The sequence below is a fragment of the Poecilia formosa genome, unplaced genomic scaffold (assembly GCF_000485575.1).
Source record: "Poecilia formosa unplaced genomic scaffold, Poecilia_formosa-5.1.2 Scaffold33, whole genome shotgun sequence".
Taxonomy (NCBI): Eukaryota; Metazoa; Chordata; class Actinopteri; order Cyprinodontiformes; family Poeciliidae; genus Poecilia; species Poecilia formosa.
Genome location: NW_006799972.1, coordinates 468866 through 490623, shown reverse-complemented (window position 1 = coordinate 490623; position 21758 = coordinate 468866). Strand labels below are relative to the sequence as shown.

General features: G+C 36.4%; 1 protein-coding gene across 1 annotated transcript in view; it reads left to right on the top strand.

Annotated features, from left to right (window-relative positions):
• The window catches only part of rufy2 (RUN and FYVE domain containing 2), a 25548-nt gene extending 11362 nt beyond the window's left edge, over positions 1–14186 (top strand). Inside the window, 10 exon segments of the mRNA XM_007549787.2 lie at positions 1351–1543; positions 1625–1717; positions 2222–2296; positions 2383–2480; positions 8597–8716; positions 8910–9039; positions 9912–10006; positions 10126–10174; positions 11021–11101; positions 12113–14186. Of these exon segments, the coding sequence (XP_007549849.1) occupies positions 1351–1543; positions 1625–1717; positions 2222–2296; positions 2383–2480; positions 8597–8716; positions 8910–9039; positions 9912–10006; positions 10126–10174; positions 11021–11101; positions 12113–12256 (1078 nt within the window). The 3' untranslated portion in view covers positions 12257–14186.
• The last annotated feature ends 7572 nt before the right edge of the window (positions 14187–21758 follow it).

The window sequence follows — 21758 nt, the reverse complement described above, 5'->3', positions numbered from 1 at the left end:
AACTGAAACCAAACGAAATGTTATTACAGCTTCAACTGAAACCAAATGAAATGTTATTACAGCTTAAACTGAAACCAAACGAAATGTTATTACAGCTTAAACTGTAATAACATTTCAGAAATGTAATAACATTTCAGTTATTACAGTTTAAGCTGTAATAACTTACAGCTTAAACTGTATATAAAAAATATATACAAAAAAATATATATATAAAAAATATATTTTATTTTCATATTTTATATGAAAATAAAATATAAAACAGCTTAAACTGAAACCAAACAAAATGTTATTACAGCTTAAACTGAAACCAAACGAAATGTTATTACAGCTTAAACTGAAACCAAATGAAAAACTCGTCGCTTTCATCAAAACTGGTCACATTACTGATGAAACACTACATATAAATCTAATTTTTACATGAAAATAAAATATAAAACAGTTTTTATCTTATCAGTGTTTATGATTGTTGGGCTCTCGCTGATTTTGGGGAATTTTTAAATCGTTTTTAGTCTCACTTTTTACACATTTTATTTTATAGTGCAGTAACTTATCAGGTTTATTTGTACAAATAAAATTTAGCAACAAGGCAGTTCAAAGTCCTTTACATTATTAAAAATAAAATATACAGAAAGTCCCACAAAATACTGTTGTTAAATTTAAAGTCCATATCATAAAGCACTTTGAAATGCCTTGCTGCTGAAATGTGCTATACAAATAAAATTTGATCGATTGATTGATTGATTGATCATCCATCCGTTACTTAGAAATGATCAGATCTTATTTCTTTGGAATTATTTTAAACTATTAAGAATAAGCAACATGAATCTGTTAACCAGCGCCAAAGCTCTTAAATAGTTTTCTATTATTATTTTTTATTATTTTATTTTTTTTCCTTATTAAATTGTCTTTTTTTAGTAAAATGGTGTCTTTATTCTGCTAATATTATGCCTATATTCTTCGAGCCCTAAGTTTCAAATCTCCACCTGGATATTTTTGTTAATTTTAACTGTGTGCAGTTCTTTAAATGTCCTGTGGTTAAATATATTTGCATTCCCCTCAGATTAATTTCACTCCCGGCTGCTGTGGGGGTGAAATTACCGTAATAACCTGATATTGACTGGAAAGTGCAACGTCTCCCCTTTCAGAAACCGTTGGAATATTTCAGATAGCGCAACGTGTGGAGGATTTACGGTTCTGCACATTTGGATGGATTGTCGTCGACACGTTCAGACTAGAAGGGTTAAACAAAAATCCTCGTAGCCTGACTCTAAAACCTCATCGTCCAAATCACAAGAAGGAGTCGGAAAGACATTTTCAAACATTTCCAGTCATTTTGTAATTTCTTTTGAGGAAAAAAAAAGATTAAAATCGGACTTTGAGCCCCTTTGTCCAGCCGTGTAACCGGATCCTGACGTTGTTCGTCCAGGTGACTCAGGGCGACACGTCGGTGGAGCGGGACACCTACAAGCAGTCCCGTCAGGGTCTGGATGAGATGTACAACGAGGCCCGGAGGCAGCTGAAGGAGGAGTGCCAGCTCAGACAGGTCCGACCCAGGCCGCGTAATGGACTCGTTAAGCATGCATGAGATGATGACCCAGCATGTTCTTCCTGTTTGTGCTCACAGGATGTGGAGAACGAGCTGGTCGCACAGGTGTCCATGAAACAGGAAATGGAGCTGGCCATGAAGCTCCTGGAGAAGGACATTCATGAGAAACAGGTCGGATAGGAACCACTTACATTTACTCAACAGTCACTTCACTAACTTTCTTGAAAAAATGTACTTTTAGGAGTATTTTTGCTACTCTGAGTAAATTTCAGCATTTTCTACACACTGAATGAAAAACAAACATGTTTAGACCAAAAATTGACCAAAGACACACAGCTGTTAAAGTTTTATTTTGAAAGAAACTGATTTAGAAACATTTATTTTACCTGATTTTATTATTTTTGTTTTTTATATGAATTATTGTCATTTTTGTCCTGAAAATACAGAAATTTCCACATAACTTTATATTTTGGTCCATCTGATGATGTCATTTTTAAATATTAAATTATTGGTAATTTGATCAGTTACTCAGTACTTGCGTACTTTTTACCAGATACTTTTGTACTCTTGAGTACAAACATGTTGAAGTAGTTCTACTCTTAAGTAAATTTTCGGTCCTCTGCTTATTGTGAATGTTGGTAATTGGAGATGGGAAATGTGTGTTTAAATGAACAGGACACACTGATCGGACTGAGGCATCAGCTGGACGAGGTGAAAGCCATCAATGTGGAAATGTACCAGAAGATGCAGGTAATGACTGACACACACACACACACACACACACCCTTTAAGAAGTTGATCCTGTGTGTCAAAGCAGCTCTTTGTCTCCCGTTTAGTCGTCTGATGAGGAGATGAAGAAGAAGAACGACGTGATCAGTCGCCTGGAGGAGAAGACGAATCAGATCACCGCCACCATGAAGCAGCTGGAGCAGAGGTGAGACTTTCTGATGCTTTCTTTGGTCCTCTCTCTCTCTCCGGCGTACTGCGGCTTTAAAAGCGTTCCTGGTTTAACTCGCCTTAGTTAAATGTCTTAATCGAATCCCCAACGTTCTTCGAAGTCCTGCTAATTTGATTCAGTTTTATTGAAGCTGAAAAACCTCTAAAAGTTGTTTTTTTGACGCCGGCCCTCAAAGTTTGGCGTTTGACTCACTAAATACGAGATTTACAAAATTAAAATGTGTTTCTTTCTTTTGTTCTGAGTAAATTGTTTCAGCGCCCTTCATATGTGGACAAACATGTATAAAAAGCCTTAAATAAATTAATATTCATCAGATTACAATGGATTGGTCTCAGTGAAATTCAGAATAAATCTCATCTATATTTTGAATTAATTCATTAAAGGTCGATGTTGGTAAATAATCTATCTGTTCTTTAAATGTAACGTTTTTTAAATATTATTCTTTAAAATGTTGATTAGAGTATCTATAAAATAAATAAATCTTTTTTTATCCAGGGGTAGACATAAAATGTAAAAGTGGCATTTTGTGGGAAATAAAAGGCTCATTTTCAGGCATTAGATGTGATTAAACATGAATATTTGATGACTAAAGCCCTGCCGTCCTCCTTTTCTCATCCATAAGCAGATAAACTGCAGATATTTTCATGCATGCTCAGGTGAAGTCCTCCATTCTCGACATGTTTGTTGATGATTCACGATTCCCTCCTTGTCCTGCGTCTCAGAGTCCACTGGTCCGTCCCGCCCTCTTCCTCTCCTCATTGGTTAATTCTCCATCTTATCTGTGATGTGATTGGTTCTAAGTGTTCAGCAGGCCGGACACACTCTGCAAAAACAATGAATCTGGTTTGGTCCAGTTTCTAGTGGAAATATCCCAGTACGCTGAAATATGACAAAAATAACTTAAACATTTTTTAGCAAGAAATAGTGACTCATTAATATTGATGAAGAAGTAAAAATAAATGAGACAATCTGACAGTGAAACCAAGTAATAAATTGTATAATAAATTAAAGTGAGCGCAATAATTTTCATTCTGTTTTTTTTTTTATCAAATTGTATTTCAATTATTTTCTTTATTTAAAAAATCTTATCAAAATTCTATCAGTTTTTGATAAAATTTTATATTTTGATAAAAATTGTATTTTTGTAAAAAAAAAAAAATTCAAAGTTCTTTACATCATAAAAATACAAAGTCGTAGTAAACAAGTGAAACATTTTATTTTGTCAAACGCCGTCGTTACACGTCAGATTATTTAAGTTTTCATTGTCTTAATATTTTCTGAAGGGCAATTTTGTTTAGAGATGTCATGATCCATTTTATTTATAGTTTCTGATACGAGTCGCCTTTATTTCCATTTTATTTATTGTTTATGATTGGTTTTATTTTGAATATTTCAAATATCTTTGTTTTTGTTTTATTTATTTTTCTTTTTTTTTACAAAGTTAAAGTTTATTCCTCTTTGAGATGGGAAACTAAGAGCCACTGCACTGAACAACATCGAAAACCTCCTGGTTTCTCCACCAAATATTGATTTCTGACCCAAGTTAAAACATTAGTATTGTTGTCTGTAGATGAATATAAACTTGTTTTCTTTGCATTAGTTGAGGTCTGAAAGCGCTGCATATTTCTGTTATTTTGACCATTTCCCATTTCTGCAAATAAGTACAACATTTTTGCTTGAATTTCAGAGATGTGTTGTCAATAGTTCATAGAATAAAAGAACAAAGTTCATTTAACTCAAACATTTACCTACAAAGAATAAAATCAGAGTAACTGATCATTTTAAGTGATCTCTTATTTTTTCCAATTGCAAAGGAGTTCAAAACAATATTATAATTTATCGCAATAATTACTGGGATAATTTATTGTTCAGGAAAATCTGTTGCCCTTTTGATACTTTTTATCAATAAGGAATTATTGATTTTAAAAGAAGCTCCTGCATTTTGCCAAAAAGATAGTTTTGTCTTATTTCAAGTTTAAGATATTTGCATAGAAACTGGACCAGAAATGCTCATCATTTTTAATGTTTTGCTCTCTCTCCCAGCTGATATGGGAGATACTTTACGTTTTAGTTTTTCATTTTAACCTTGAATCTGTCGTGACAGTAAAGTGCACCAGCTCTTTTCTTTCTAAGCAGACTTTGTGGGAAGTAGTCTCGTTCATCTGTTTTTCTGCATCACATTTCCCTTCTTCTCCATCAGCCGCCGCTCCAGTATTTCCAGTGAAACCAACATGTTTGCAGCCTGAAATCAGTTTTAGTAACCTGTGTTTCATTAACACTTCCTGCTGTGCTTGTCTTGAAAAGTCGAAGCTGTTCAGTGTGACGGGGCCGCCTTAGAGCACTGATGTACTGACATCCTTTCTTCCTTTCTTTCCTCCCTCGTCCCTCCTTTCTGTTCATCCCATTTCCCCCGTTTCATTCATCCTGCTTCCCCTGAAACCTCGTCTGGTCGCTCCCCCTCCCTGGTTCCTGCTCCCCTCGTGCAGCGATAAAGATCTGCTCAGCCAGACCAGAACTCTTGCCATGTCATTTGTTAAGTGTGCCAGCACAGACACAGAGCACCAGTACAAGCTGGTCAAAGACATCTCCTTTTGAGGACACCAGTCACTCACTGGACTCCAAACTACATTCCTGTTGTTTAATTTTCACAGTAATTCAGTGGTTTTAGGGGCAACAGAGGCGCCACAGAATCGGGTGAAACCCCGACTGCATGTTTGGTTTGGTTCCGAGCCGCGGCTTCAGACGGGCCTCATGATGTCGCAGTCAGAGAAATGATCAGATGTTTAATTCGTGCAGCTTTTGAACGGTTTAATTGTTGCTTAGATAAATGAACTAGACACCTCTTATATATTCAGTCACACATGCAGCTTACTCAACCGCAGTGATCAGCTTATATGCAGGGAGAAAGTTTGGCTCTGAAGCGTAAACATTGGGTCTCTTTTGTCGTCGATGTTAAGTAGGAACTCAAACTGCGGGGCGAGTCTGCTGGTTTTTACGTTTTATCACATTAAGAGGAAAACAATCAGAAATTTTGTTGGGATTTTATCTGACAGATCAACACAAAGTCGTGTATAAATAAGAAATGGAGAAATGGCTTCACTTTATTATTTTACAAATGGAAATCTTAAAAGTGTGGCGTGCATTTAACTCATTCAACTTTATTCTGAAACTCCTGAATTTAATCCAATCACACTGAAAAGACACATAATCAGTTTAAGCTTTAAATCAACGTTAAATTAAATTAGCTTGATGATTTCCATTTGCATGGTTTGTTTTTCTTGTGTTTCTGTTTATTAATTTTGCAACTTTAAAATGTCTTTTGGTTCCAGTGTTAAATTAAAATTCAATCAGTTTATTGATTCCAAAGATAAATTAAAACTCAAATTAAATTTAAATTGTTCAAGATTCATCAAAAAGTTGTTTCAAATGCTAGCATACAGCAGTCTGTGTTACAGCAAATAATTAAAATTTACTGATCTTTGAGACGTTTTTTTTGTTTTTTTATGCCATCATCATTATATTAGTTGAGAATTGACTCAAAACAGCAATATTATTGTTTATCGCAATAACTTCTATAATTTCAGACTTTCAAAGAACTGAAAAGATTCACAAGATCTTATATTTTAAATTACTTTTTATTGTTTTTATGTTGGTTAATTCCTTCCATTTTGTATCACTTTGAGATTTACATGTAAAGTGTGTTATAGATAAAATGTTAAGATTAGTGAACAAACAGCTGCTTAGGTCAGACAGGAAGTTGTGGAGAAGTTTAAAGCCAAGTTGGTTCATAAAACAAAACTACAAGTATTGAAAAATCACAGAACGCAGTTCAATCTATTATTTAAAAATACATTTATAGGTTTAATGAGATTTAAATTGAGCTTTTTGGACCACATGCAAAAGACTGTAATGAAAACACATCACCCTAATGGTGGAGACAGTGGTGGCAGCATCTTGCTTATTTTTTTTATTTATTTTTTATCAGGTACAGAGAATCTTATTGGATTAAATATTCAAAAGTATTGCAGCTGCAATTCAATTAAAAATTGGTTCTACAAAGTATTCACTTTTTTGAAGAAAAAAAAACATGAATTCTTTTAGTTCCACTTCACTAAAATGTTTCATAAAACCCCAGTAAAACGAACTGAAGTGACAAAATGTAAAAACGTTGAAGTGGTGTGTTTACTTTTTATTTTATGTTGGTTGTGCTGAGATGTTTGCGCCAGAAGTGACCCAATTGCGCCGTCGTCGTTCACACTTCCAAATAAATGCGACCTGTTTGTGATCTCCAGTGAACTGCAAACGACCTGAAAGTGTCCCGCATGCGCAGTAGAGGGCGCAATAGCGTCAGTTTTACCAACCGCCATAAAGAAGAAGAAGCGCTCAGTGTTTGCGGAGGAGGCTAACAGTGTAGCATAGCTTGCACATTTGAAGTTGTTGACCGACCGGAGCAGCATATTAACAACTTAATCCTCATTAACGTCCGCCATGGTTGTTGTTTATCTTCGCGCTTGTGAGTATCAGGACGCAGAATAGTGACGTTTGTGGAGTATCAGTGACGTTCAGGTCGCTTTTGAATCGGATACGTATCGGAAACCCGAGTGGCCTGGGTCGCATTCCAAAAGAATCCGACCTAATATTTCATGAAACTATCAGATTCAGGTCGCATTACGTCAAAATAAATCAGAACTGGGTCGCTTTGGGCTGCAGTGTGAACGCAGCCTCAGCTTCAGCCTCTAGCAGCAAAGTTCAGGTTTACAAAAAAGAAAACAAGTCTTACCAAATATTTTTGGTCTAGTAAGTTTGTGGTGCAAATATCTTAGTTTTGTCTTATTTCTAGTGTACTAACTTACAATAAATTTTTTAGCAAGAAATTGAGACTTGTTTTAAGTGAATAATTCATAAAAATTACTTGTTCCATTGGCAGATTATTTAACTTTTAACAAGATATATTCCCATGTTGTAAGTTAATTTATCTACCAATGGAGCTGGTAGTTTCACCAATATTAAGGCATTATTTACTAAAACCAAGCCTCTATTGTCTTGCTGAAAAGCTATTTCAAGTGTATTAAAACATTTAGACCAGAAACTAGACAACAGTGGTAAGATTTTGTGGTGTTATAGTGTAAATCGATCTCATTGCAGCCCTGATTATTTTATTTTCTGAGTCAGCCAGTAAGGACCTTTGCAGATGCAGCATCAGACAGGACTGTGTGCTTCAGGTCTGCTGCTAGTTTGTGCTGCATGTGTTCCACCTCCTGACCTGCTTCCCAGTGGCTGTGACGACCCCGCGTGCGCCTGCAGTCAGCCCCCGCCCTCACTGTCTGTAGTAACCGTCTCTCTCGGAGGTAATTCAGCTGTTAGTTAAGGTTCAAAGTTTGGTTAAAAAAACTGCAGGGTTCCACTATGAAACGCTGAATAACGACAGTCTGCAGTGAACTGTAGAGGCAGAGCTGTAAAAATCAACATTGTTCTCGTTTTCAGCATATTTACTGACTTCTTCTGTGACACGCAGTATATTAAAAAATAATAATAATAATCCTTCTGACTATTCTACCTTGTATGTTTATAAAACTTTACATTTTTAGACAGAAATAAAGACCCAGTCCTGTTAGTTAAAGCTCACAACTGTTGTCTTTTACCACAGTGATCAATAAATGAAAGTGTTTTGAAAGTCCTGGGTGTGACTGGAGTTTTTATTCAGCTTTTAATCTGAAGTGCCTGCAGCTTATCATTTGATTTTAATAAAATGACATTCAGTCAGCTGTAGATTTGGAAGAGTGGGCCGATCATCATGTCTAAAATGCAGGATTTGTTGCACACTGAAGCTGCACTTGGGTACCAGTTATTTTCTTTTTTTTTCACTCATTTCTCCCCCCGTTGTTTTGCAGCAGTTTGCAGCACCCCATTTTACTTTCTGGCAGCTTTCACATCTCTTTATCTTTCACACCAAAACAAGCGCCACGTCTTCACCCCATCCTCCCGTCCATCGTTTTTCCTTCCCGTTTGGTTCATTTTCTCCCCGTGCAAACACTCCTCCCAGATTTTTCTCTCCACGGTCCTGAGTTTGTCCCCTGGTTATAATGGTGCAGATTACAGGAGGCGGAGAGGCACCGCAGCTCCGCCGAGGAGGGATCCAGGCGCTTCAAGCTGGACTTTGCCAACAAGGCGGACAGCCTGCAGCGGCAGATCGAGCTCAGAGAGAAGCAGCTGTAAGCAAAACTCAGATTGTTAGACCTTCATCACTCACCTCTGGAGTTTAGTTAATAGTCCACTTATTTTAGTTTATGTTAATACTCCCACCAAGCAGATTGGCTCCCCCATCTTTACAGTAAGCAGTGAATGAGTTTAAAAATGTCATTGTCGAGTTTGTTTTGTGTGTGTTTGATTGTTTTGGGCGTTCAGGCAGCAGCTGGAGACGGACCTGAAGATCGAGCGCGAGTGGAGACAGACGTTACAGAACGACCTGAACAGAGAGAGAGACATGGTGTCCCAGCTCAGCACTGAGGCCCTGCAGATCAACGGCCTCAAGAAGGTCAGGACAAACTAAACGAGGCTTTTCACCTGTCGTCATGGTAACCACAAGGCTCAGGCAGGCAGGCGCTGGAAAATGCTTGAATTTCAGGTGTTTTCAAGGTTTGGAAAAGTCTTGATTTCTGCATGAGGTTTTTAACCCTTTCATGCACGGATTATGATCTTTTATGTCAGGATATTTTTTTTCCAAAGTGACTTTGATTTTCTTGAGGCATAAAAAAAAGTGGGGAAAAATATTAGAAATTTCTAGGATTCTTCTTTTAGGTGATCAGTTGTAATTTTCTCCAAATACAAATACGTTTGGAAAATACATCAGTAATGTTGGTCTTTCGGGGTTAGTTGATGTCATAATATTGTTTTACTGCAACAGTAGAAGGAGGGACTGGATGTTCCTGAGCTGCTTATTCATCTCGGCCATATTGGATTTAACTAAAACTTTTCTTGCACTTGCAGTGGATGGCCAGTAGTTGGCAGCGTATTGTATGATGCATGAGTGACCACTTAGTGGTGTCTATGCATTTAGAACATAAAAATCCACAAGAAACACAAGAAAATATCTTTTAGATAGCTGTCCACTGCTGTGAAAGGGTTAAAATGCTGCACAGTTTTGTAATAAATTTTAATTTGATTAAAGTCCTAAATTTGTAAAATGTTATTTACAGTTGAAACCAAATATTTTCATACACCTATAATAAAAAGATGCAGATATAATTTTTTCTTGCTGTTCGACGTTAAATCAGTTTAAACTTTTCCTGTTTTTGGTCAATCTGAGTCACCAAAATTATTTCTATCTGCTAAATGCCAAAGAACATTTTTAGTGATTTTCTTTGTAACTTTAGTTGATTATTACATTCCATTTATTGTGTTTTCCAGGAGTTCCACCGCCTCCAGGAAGAAAACATTCAGCTGAAAACCATCTGTGAGGACCAAGAGAAAGCTCTGGAGGAGCTGGGCTCCAAACTTAGCGAGTACGTAAACGCTCACAAACGACTTAAACCTGATGAGGTCATCCAAAGACAACATAACCCTCCTGCTACGTCAACATTTTTTCCTGACTAAATGATCTTAATTTATTTTTGTCCATCAGGTCCAAACTAAAGATTGAGGACATCAAAGAAGCCAACAAGGCCCTGCAGGTGAAATCAAACCTCTGTAGCCAGCTTTAGTGACATTTTAAATTTAAAATGCTAAAGTAAAAAAAAAAAAAAGTTATTTCAGTAATTCAGTTCAAAAGATTCAACTTTTAATGTATAGAATCATTTTCTTTAGAATGACACATGGAGAACATTTCTAGTTTTGATTTATTTGAGCTTACAGCTCCTGAAAATGAAGGATTCAGTTTATCAGAAAACCAGCCCAGCCCCGTTACCTAGCAACCCAAACTAAGCCCAGTCCGTTACCTAGCAACCCAGGCTGAACTCCAGCAGTTTGGCTAACTGGTTTTATCTCGGCTGGAAAACACTTATAACACGTGAAAAATGTGTTACAGGTGAAACAATCTCCCAGTTGAACTAGCACGACTTTTTAGTTGATATTAAGGAATATTTACTGCGAATACACTCCTATGTCTTGCTGAAAAGTTACTTGGATGTTAGTTTTCTTATTTCAAGTGTGCTAAGCTACCAGACCAGAAATGCTTGATAAGATTTTGTGTTTTTACAACTTACTAGAAATAAAGACTTTTCAATAGACTGCTGGTAATTCAGTTGATACAGATGGAAACTCTTAATGAAATAACTTCTGACTCACTATACTTTAATTTCTTTTAGCCTAAAGAATAAAAACGGTGAAATGAATCTTTTAACTCTTCAGGTCTGGAACATGTGAAATACTGTAATCAAAACCCTTCAGGGGAAAATGACTGTAAACTTGTTATGTGAACATCTAGAGGTTTTTCCACATTTTGTCATTTCTCCAATGTATTTTTAACATGTTGGCGTTTCTGTAACGTGTGAAGTGATCAGACTGGTGTTTGCTTTCAGGGTGGTCAGGTGTGGCTGAAGGATAAAGACGCGACTCACTGCAAGCTGTGTGAGAAGGAGTTTTCCATTTCGAGACGAAAAGTCAGTAAATCCATTCCAGCCGTTTTACTTTGAGGTTGCGTTCACCCTGCAGCCAATTACAATTTTTGTGCCTTACTGCAACCCGTATATGATCTTTTCATGACGAATGCGAACCAGACCACTTGGCTAGCCGATACTTTTGAATCTGAAAGTCCAGGTCGTGTTCATCCAACCTGAACGTTCAGGTTGGATGAACACAACCTGGACTTTCAGATTCAGACACTCGACAGATGTCACTATTCTGCATCCTGATGCGCGCAAGCAGGAAGAAAAACAACAACCATGGTGGAATATAATGAGGTTGAAGTTGTTAATGTGCTGCTCCGGTCAGAAAACAACTTCAGAATCGATGGATATGCTAAACCGTTAGCATCTATGTTTACTTCTGCAGTCACTGAACACTTCTTCTTATTCTCTTTTATGGCGCTCTCTCTGTGTGGCGTTATTGTGCCCTCTACTGCGCGTGTGGTGCACTGATTTATCGGTGCCGATTGTTTTTCATTTTGGGAGATCTTTGATTGGCTGATTTTTACATGTGAAGCCGATCTTATCCACCGACGTTATCAACCTCGGTAACGGTCTAAAAATCAACTGCTGTGCTCTTCTTTTCTCCCGTTAGAGAAGTTTGACAGACAAACCAGTCGACCAGGTCCTGTCTGCACATTTACAGTTAACAACAGTCACCCCGTTGTTGCCAATTCAGCAACTTTGTTGATATATTGAGCAACATTTCAGTCAAAAAAATGGTATCGGCCAAAATTGGAATCGGTAAGTTAGGTTTTTTAAAGGATCGGTAATCGGCGATCGGCCAGAAAACTGCAATCGGTGCAGCCGTAGCTTTCAGTTCACACTGGAAATCGCATATAACTGGAAGTGTGAGCAACCACATCAAAAGAAAAATATTTCACAAAACATTGTATTTGTGTCACTTCAGGCTGCAGTGTGAACGTAGCTTTAGCCTCTAGTTTAAATCCCTGGGCTTTGAGGCTGAAGCTGATCGTCTGCTTGCAGCACCACTGCAGGAACTGCGGGGAGATTTTCTGCAACAGCTGCTCCGACAACGAGCTTCCTCTGCCTGCGTCTCCCAAGCCGGTGAGAGTGTGTGACACCTGCCACGCTCTCCTCCTCCAGAGATGCTCCTCCACTACCACATGAAGCCAGACTCCACTGCCAGGACAGGAAAGCTCTTCGCCAGGCCAGGTTGCTGCTAACGCTGGACCACATCGACAAATCCTCATCACATGTGCAGTATTTTTATTTTCTGTTAAGTTTGGCACCATCTGCATGAATCTTTCAACTTTATTTTATTTTATTTTTTTTACAATTCCTCAACAAAAGTACAACTGGACAACGAGGAAGTTGTGACTGATCTATTTCTGACTAATACATCCTAAAAACTTTGACTTGTAGCAAAGAAGATGCAACTTCAAGGCTGTGAAGAGTTTTACAAAAGAAACTGTATTTTGAAGACTAAAGCAGAGTTAATATAGAGTTGAACAGCCGAGCTGTTCCAGAGAGTCTGGATATGAAAGAAGAAACGACCTGAAGAAGAACTGAAAGTGATGCTGCACTGACTGGTTCTGCCTAACTGGGTTTCTGAACCAAACCCAGTTCTTCTCACTACTCCACTGTTCTGATGCACGCGACAAACTTGAAACCCAAACTGATGAGATCAGGCAAAAAGCACAGCGCTTGACGGACATGTGCCTTTTGTTGTTTAAGTACAAACTCTGGTTTGTGGAGAAGCTCTTAAAGAAATGTTTACACAAACTGCTCAAGCCTCAGTCTGTAGCTTTTATTTCAAAAAGTGCATATTTGTTAAAATTATCATTAAGTCGTGAAAGTACGAGACAGACATTTGTGAAAAGTTCCTCTGCTCCCAGTTCTCCCAGAGCAGAAATACACCACCAGTCAGAGCCAGGAGGAGGGTCTTAGTGCTGTCAATCACTCTTGTACTCACCCCCTCCTGCTTGCTCTTTGCTAAGCTACAGCTGGTTCACCACAGCTACCGATGCTAAAGCTAGTTAGCACGGCTACCAATGAATAAACGGATTTCCTGGAACGATAAGTTGGTCCTCTGACATTAGCACCTTTAGCAGCAGGTTTTTGAGGTTGATTGACAGCGCCGAGACACGCCTCCTGGCTCTGATTGGTTGTCATCACCATAATAGTAGCACTTAGAGGAGGTGGAGAAACCTGATTATCAAGACACGGTGACAGTTTTAATAAATATGTAAATAAAATATTTCTATAAAAGTTACACACTGCAGGTTGAATATAGATCCAAATTCAGAGAAATATTGACTGTAGATATTTTTACAATAATTATATGTGCTGTAAAAACAACTTATGTGGATTTTATTTTGCTAATGTTAAGAAGATAAACCTGATCATGTTGAGGCAGAAACACTTTTCTAATAGTGCCATTTGAACCAGTGTTAGCGCCACCGTCTCTGTTCCTCATGTTGATATCGACTCCAATCTGTTGCAAAGACGTTTCTGGAATAAAAGCTCTTAAATATCTCAAAGTAGCAACACTAGCCAGTTAATTAAAGAGATTAAATCCACACTAATGCAGCGGATCAGAGGAACAAGCAGTTTGTGAACCACTAATGACACACAGGTGTTTGCCAATCATGTAGTTTATTAAATGTACTTTTCTTTTTTGCAAATTATGCACATTAAAGTCTGAACAATCCCTGTTAACTTGATCAGCTGTTGAAGTTCAGTGCTGCTCTGTGGTTTACAAGGAATGTTTATAACTTTATTTTTACCACCTGTTGGTAACGCAGTTTGATGCCAACGGTTCAGGCGAGGAATATTTTAACTGCCTGAGGAAAGATGTTTCTTTTTGACCTCATAAAGTGATTGTTTTTTTTTTAAAGTGTGTTTTTGTCTTTTGTTTATATTATTCCTTTATAATCTCAGCTTTGGACAGACTGAGCTTCATACTCAGTTATCTGCCTTTACATTTAGGCCAGAAACTACAAATTACACCAAGTTGGCTAAAACGGAATAAATGGTTATTAATTTTAATTGTAATGTCGCTCAAAATATTAAATAATAAAGACATCTGACTGTTTAAGTATGATGAGGTTTAATAGACAAACTAGGAAGGTCTGGAATTTGCCTTTTCCATTTCTGGATAAATATGGGAAAAAAGTAACATTTTATTTGCTGACATAAACATATTTACAAAAAGCGTGCATCATTAATGTTTTAGTAAAATTTACTCGGAACACAAAGCAAAACAAAAAATATTTTCACATTCTTTTTTTTAAAACTGGCATTAGTTTAGATGGTGGCAAGCAAAGCAATAAAATTGAGATTTAGGGAACTTAATTTCATTAAAAAATGAATAAATGATGTGAAAGTAGACTGACGATATGAAGTGTGAAGTAATTTGCTTAAAGGCTCAATGTGGAAGGTTTTAGTGGTACAGACTGAAAAAAGATAAAAGTTGTTCTATATGTCAAAAAGCAGCTGCAGCAATAAACCTGGAAATAAAAGAGAAAGTTTCAAATTAATCAACATACTAAATGTTTTTCACTGTTTAATATTTCTTTTCACATTTTTAAGTTTATATCTCCAGGACAATAACTTTCTCTTTGTATAAACAAGTTTCATTTTTAAAAAATGCATTTTAATTCAATTTATAATTGAGAGCAATGAGCTCTTTCATCTAAAAATCCTCTGACAGAAATGTTGATCAGTTTGTTTGTGCTTTCACTTTGTGAACACTAGATGGCGTATTTGTTTAAAACTCGTTAATTCAACACTGACATTAATAAACTTTACTTCAGGTCACATTAACGTTGTCATTTTTAACCTTAAATCAGCTAACTAATGTATTTTATTGGATTTCTTTTAGAAAAGAAATTTTATTGGATTTGTTTTTATAAAAGAGCAACTAAAAGTTGTGCAAAGTGTGGTGTAGATTTAAATTCATCCCCTAAACAGATCTCAATGTGCTTGCCACACTTTTCATATTTTTATTAATGAATTAAAAGGCTTTCCTTACACAAATAAAGGACATAGTTCATAACTTGTCAAAAATGTCTTGAAAAGTGATGTTTTCATAATTTTCCATATCTGGATGAATAAGAAAAAAAAATAAAACAATGAAAAAAAGTTCACATTTATGTACTTTAAGTTTTAATTCTGCTTTCTTCAAGATACAAATAAGACCAATTAAAGAAAAATAAATTAAAATCTGGAAGGAGAGGTCTGAATTGGGGTTGAATGGAACCCTGATGGTAGGAACAGTGTTTGTTTCTGAAAACAGGATCATTTGAGCTAAAACTTGAGGGATTCGTTTTTAAATCTGTAAAAGACATGAAGCAGCTTCGACTCCATCTTAAACGCTGAACGGCGTTTCTAACTGAATGTTTCTGGCGCAATGTTTTTAGCAAAATTTTTCAGAAATAATGAGAAATTCCATTAATTTCAATAGAGCCAACATGGTCACAAAAAGCTGTTAGGTTTCTTAAACCAAAGATGTCAGTTCAAAAATACATAACCACAATTACCTGAATGGGCGTAATAATGGTAAAGATTTAATGGTTGAAGTAGCATAAAGTATGCAGAAGTAATTCATCTCATTAATTAATTATTTTAATAACAAGCTCCTATATCTTGCTGTAAATTCACTTGTGAATTAGTTTAGTTTTAAACTAAATTAGTTTTAAATACCAAAATATTATCACTTTGTAAAATGATCAGAGCTTCAGATTTCGGCTACAAACATTCAGACCCGCATTATGCTAATCACCGTCTGCTGGGCTCAGTTTGCTATGTATGTTTACAAATTACAGAGGCTGCAGGACGAATAACACCTATTACATGATGAATGTGTGACTGTTGTATAATAACCGTCTCTTCTTTCAACAAAAGCCCCACAACATATGATCACTGGATCCAGAGTCTGAACACCAGCACTTAAAATGACAACCCGGACAGGACGTGAGCTAATGCTAACTTAGCTCCAAACATGGAGGTCTGCGGAAGCTAAAGCAGCTCAAGACGCTTAGCTGAACTTTTAAAAGTAATTTAAACCTCATTTTAAAATCACTGTGGGAATTTAACACGTCTGAAGACATTTCATGTGTATAAAAATGTGTGCAGTAAAAACATTGACCGACAGAGGGCGCCAAAGACCAAGAAAGTAAAATCAAATAGTTGCGAACAAGAAGCTGAATTGTTGCTGCGACTTCATTAAAACCCCGTTTTCAAAATGCAACGAAAGTTGTACAAAATGTGATATTAAATAACCTTAATTGTTCAATTTATTATTTTAAAAAAAGATAGAACATTTTAAAATAACTATTTAAAAAGGGTTAAAAATTGTCCACAAAATTATTAAAGAGTCAAGAGAAATATTTGTACACGAGACATAAAGAAGAACAAACTGGATGATACTGAACTGAAAAGAAACATGAAATTAATGATTCCTGAACAGTTTAATCAGGTTTAACATATAAAGCTGCATTTCAGTACATTGAATCTCATAAAAAGGTGATTTATTCCAGTAATTCAATTTAAACATAAACATGTTGATTCATCAAACAAGGGGACAAAAATCAGATTTCAATACTTAAAATATAAATCGGAGCAGCCACCAGAGGCTGGCTCAGAGAGCAGCATCCAAATGGAAGGTTGAGTGGAAGGAAAAAGTCTGGCAGACTTTCTCCACTGGGTTTCAGGACCCTGTGGTTGGTTGGCCAGAAAACTCCCAAAGTGAATCTATGATGTTTTTATCACAATGAATACTAAAATTATCCCTGCACTTTTCTGCACCAACACATAATTAGGAGTTTATTGCAGATTTTTCTCAAAAATTGTTAAAAACTTTACTTGTACTACACATCTGCCTCAGCTTTAACTGATATCAGAGCTGTACCACGAGTAATAAAGCGCAAATATTTCCACATTAGAACCACAAACACTTTTTTATTGCAAACAAATCACAAAAAGAATCACAAAATACTGAAGGCCCTGAAAAGATGCTCAATAATATAATTTAATTTCAAGAATTTATATTTTAACAGTTTGTTAACAGGTTTTATCAATGCATTCTGGAACAACCGGCCCTTTAAGAGCATTCATGATCTGGATTTCCCAAGAAGAGTTTGACATCTGATCCATTTGAAAACGGCTGAAAAATCTCCTCAAAAACATTTTACTGAAATCTTCTATGCACTTCTAGAAAACAGCAAAACACCCAAAACACAGAGTTCCTTTAAATCTAGACTAAAACCAGCTGTTAGGTTTGTTTTTTAGCCTTAATAAATGAAACACTGACCAACACTCTGATGTGTAGTGACAAAACATTTACTGGTTTTATTGACTTTGTGTCTTTATGACTTAAAACACTTTGATCTGCCTTGTTGCTGAAATGTGATTTAAAACAAACTTGACTGATTAAATTGCTGTGTTTCCATTAATCAGATGTATTTAAATGTTTAAACTCAGATTCTGTTAACTGAGAGCTCCGTGGTTTTGGCAGCACAACTCTCCGCCTGTCAGGCAGTCCAAGAATTTGAACCTTGACCCCTGATGGTCACAGGGTCACATCTAGTGACATTTGGCTACTTTCTTCCACAAATGTTCAGATTCTGCTTCCTGAATGAACCCAAAGTCTAAAATAAGACGCTCAGAGCATTTTTGTTACAGTCCGGATTAAAATAAGAGATTCGTTGGTAATCTGGAGTACACACACACACTGTGTGCAGCACACACACACATACACTGTGTGTGCAGCACACACACACACACTGTGTGCAGTGATGTTGACATATTTATCTGCAGAGCGGCAGCACAGAGGAGACAGTCGGCCTAAAGTCAGACTCCGGTTGAAGCTCAGACAGACGTCGGTACGAACAGCAGGCGTCAGACGACCCAGATCATCCAGAACCCGGTCGGTATCTGAGCGTTAACGGGTCAGACCTGGAGTCCACTGGGCCTTCCTCACAGATTAGGAGGTTTTTCATTTCATCATTCAGACCTGATTATCTTAATATCTGCTGAGAAGGAGACATTTCCACCTGCTGGTATCCAAATGTGGAGCAGCTCCTCATACTGGTGGAAAGTGTCGCCCAGTGGGGCTTCGCCACCTGGACTGGTGTGGAAGTGGGCGGAGCCTCTGCGGTTCACACCTCACTGACCGCAGGAGGTGATCCTCTAATGAATAAGCTACACAACGCAGGCTCGTTACAATTTTACACAAATTTAATGTCCAGATAATGAGATTTTAGTTCTGACTGAGCGGTTTTAAGGCCTCTGCCACTTTATATTCACAACCCCAACTCAACGTTTACACTTGTACAAGAAAACAGCTGCAAACATGCAAAATTATACAACCGTACATATCTGAAAAGCAGAAGTGGAGCCTCCTGCACAACCAACAAGAACGCAACAAGTTATTTCTGGATGATAACAACAAAACAATCGTCTTTTCCAGCAGCCATTTTGCGGCATCTATTCATTTATTTCTCACAGTTTTCCGTCTGGCTTTATTTTATAAATAACATAAAAAAGTTGAAGTTGGGTTAAAATAGTTTTGTATTTGGAGCAAAACAGATTATTTAATCCTCCAAAAGAACGAAGGTTGTACTTTCTTTTTTTGTCATTACTTCTAGCAGAGAAGCCAGGATAAGATAAAAAAAAGACCCTTTTTTTCATTAATTTCAATAATTTGTGTAGATTAGCATCTTAACTACGATGACGTATGAGGTTCAATGTAGATTGGAAAAAAAGAGGAATAAATCTAAAAATATTGAAATATTTTAAGATTAATTTCAGAAAATTTCTAGAAGAAAAACGAGGAAATTTATGAGTTTAAACAAAGATTTACTGGGGAAAACTGAAGTTGAGATTAATCTCAGAAATTTTCAAGGACAATCATGGAAATTTGAGTTTCAAAAGTAAAAAAAAATATGTAAAAATATTTTTTTTCTAGTATATTTTGAACTTTCAGTCATAAATTCCTTTTTTTTTTTTTTAGAAAATGTCAGATTTTTTTATTGCTTTCTCCATCTACAGTGGATCTAACATGTTGCTTTATTTATCTCTGTTTGATTCCTTTCAATAAAATGTTTTCTGCTTCTCCTCTTGACTTTTACAAAAACATATTTTTACCAAAAGTTTCTCATTTCCACTGGATGAAACGAGTCATGAACCATAACAACCATCGTCTCTTTGCTGCTGCCTTTATTTATATTCCCACTCAGGACCAGATCTATGAAAAGCCCAGCAGACAGAGACGCCTCTGTTTGGCAGAAATAAAAATAGAAAACAGACAAAGCTTCAGTGTCGAGGCGAAACTTATTTATCTGGGTCTGAGTTGGAAATAAATCTGAGTTGTTAATTTCTGCTCCTTTAATCTCTGCCTCTCTTCCTGTTCCTGTCAGCAGCTACATGCTAAAGAGCCTCATTTGTCCTATTTAAAGTTTCTTTGTGACTTTGTCTCTCTGATCTGCATCTCACTCGTCGTCTGAGTGTGAAAACTCAAACTCCTTTGTGATTTCTCTGCTCTAATCTCCTAATTATCACTGCTGAGCCAGAATGAGAGCCGCTGCTACGTTTAGGAAACAAATTAAAGATAATATCACAAATTAAAGGGAGAACAAACAGATTCATTGATCAAAGTCAATTTCACTCCAAAATAAATTAGTTTTTAAAGTTTCCAGGTCTGGAGTGACGTTTGTAAAGTTACACTGTAAAAAATTAAAAGCAAAACTTTGGTTTATTTGGACTTTCACAGAGAAAAGTAATATTTTCACCATATTATTTATAAATGCTCCAAACTAAACATTGAACTTAATTCGAAAAGTAAATATTTAACTCCAAATTAAAAAGTTTATCTGGGAATTAAACAATTATTTTGCAAAAATAAATATTTTGCTCCAAATTAAATATTTACTTGGGAAGTAAATTCTAGTTTGAATATTTATCTTTCAAATGAAATATTTAGCTTGAGAACTAAATATTCAAATATTTAAGTATTTATTTGGGAACCAAATATTTAGAGTCCAAATTAAACATTTAGTTAGAAATCTAAATATTTAGCTCCAAACTAAATGTTTATTCAGGAAATATTTAGTTCCAAAACAAATATTGGAAGCTAAATAATATTGAACTTTCCATCTTTCAATTTTTAGCTTTCAAATTAAATATTTAGTTAGATAACTAAACATTTAACTCCAAATTAAATATTTGAAACCTAAATATTCCGTTTGTAAAGTATTTTATTCTCAAATAAATATTTAATTTGGAGCCAAGTATTGCAATTTCTAGCCAAATATTTAGTTTGAAAAATGTATGGGCAGCATGTAGAAAATCATTTTTTGAAAGCTGACCTCTCATTTCATCTCTGGCCGAGTGAAGCAGGTAGTTGAATTGTTTTCAGGTGAATCGAGTCCCTGATGTGCTGCAGCGTTTCCCTCAGAGCTGCAGCACAAGGTGACGGTTTGCATTTCGTCAGTCAGGCGCTAAAGGGAAGCGTCTGAGTTTATCAAAGAGCAGGACGAGTCGACCTGCTGAGTAGCTTTAAACACACACACACACGCACACACACACACACACAGTTAAATAAGGTCAAACTTTTTTAAATCAAACTCCTTCCTAAGTGACTGAACCCTGAGGAGCAGTTTGCCTCCCAGCCTCAACTGAAGGTGCTCGGTTGGAAGAAGACGACCAGACGCCGACAGTCTCTCTCTCTCCAACACCTTCCTCTGAGATCAAAGAGTCTGGAGGAAACGATTTGCAACCGAAGCTGGAGGAAAAGGCCGCAGCTGCTGCGCTGAACTCAGAAATGTCTGTTTATGACAAATGTTTCCCCAGTTTGTCGTCTAATGGCTGAAATGTGGAGCATGCTTGTCTTGTGTGGCCTCTTGTCTGAGAACAGCAGGAAAAGTTCAGACGAACCTGGCAGAGCAGGAGAAAACCTTCATGAACAACAAGGTTAAAGGTCATCTAAAGTGACCCGATATTTCATGTTACCGCAAAAATGTCTGATGAGAGAATGATTGTTTTTAGAACTGAAACGGCAACAAATCAGTTTATTTTACTTATTTATTTCCATGATTGTTCTCAGCTTTTGTTACCGACTTTTAGGTGGTTAACGCCTGAACCCACTGAAAACCTCCTGGTTTTTCCACCAAATACTGATTTCTGAACTCTTCCCAAGTTAAAACATTAGTATTGCTGTTTATAAATGAATATAAACTTGTTCTCTTTGCGTTATTCGAGGTCTGAAAACTCTGCATCTCTTGTTATTTTGACCATTTCTCATTTTCTGCAAATAAAAACTTTTTTTGTAACTTCAGAGACATGCTGTCAGTGGTTCACAGAATAAAATAACAATGTTCATTTTATCAAACCTGTAAAGAGTAAAATCAGAGAAACTGATCATTTTAAGTGGTATATTATGTTTTTTTACAGAGCTGTCATTACTTATCTTTTTTCTGCTGGTAGCAAACATTGTGTACAGATTTGAATAAAAATCCCAAAAAAGTTTTTTATAGGATCAAATGTGAGAAACATCAAGACGATCTGGTACCTGCATAACAAGAGCTGTATTCAATTTAACCATAAAATTACGCAAATTTAAATTCAGAAAATAAATTCACTTAAAAGAAACACACATTTTGAAAAAAGG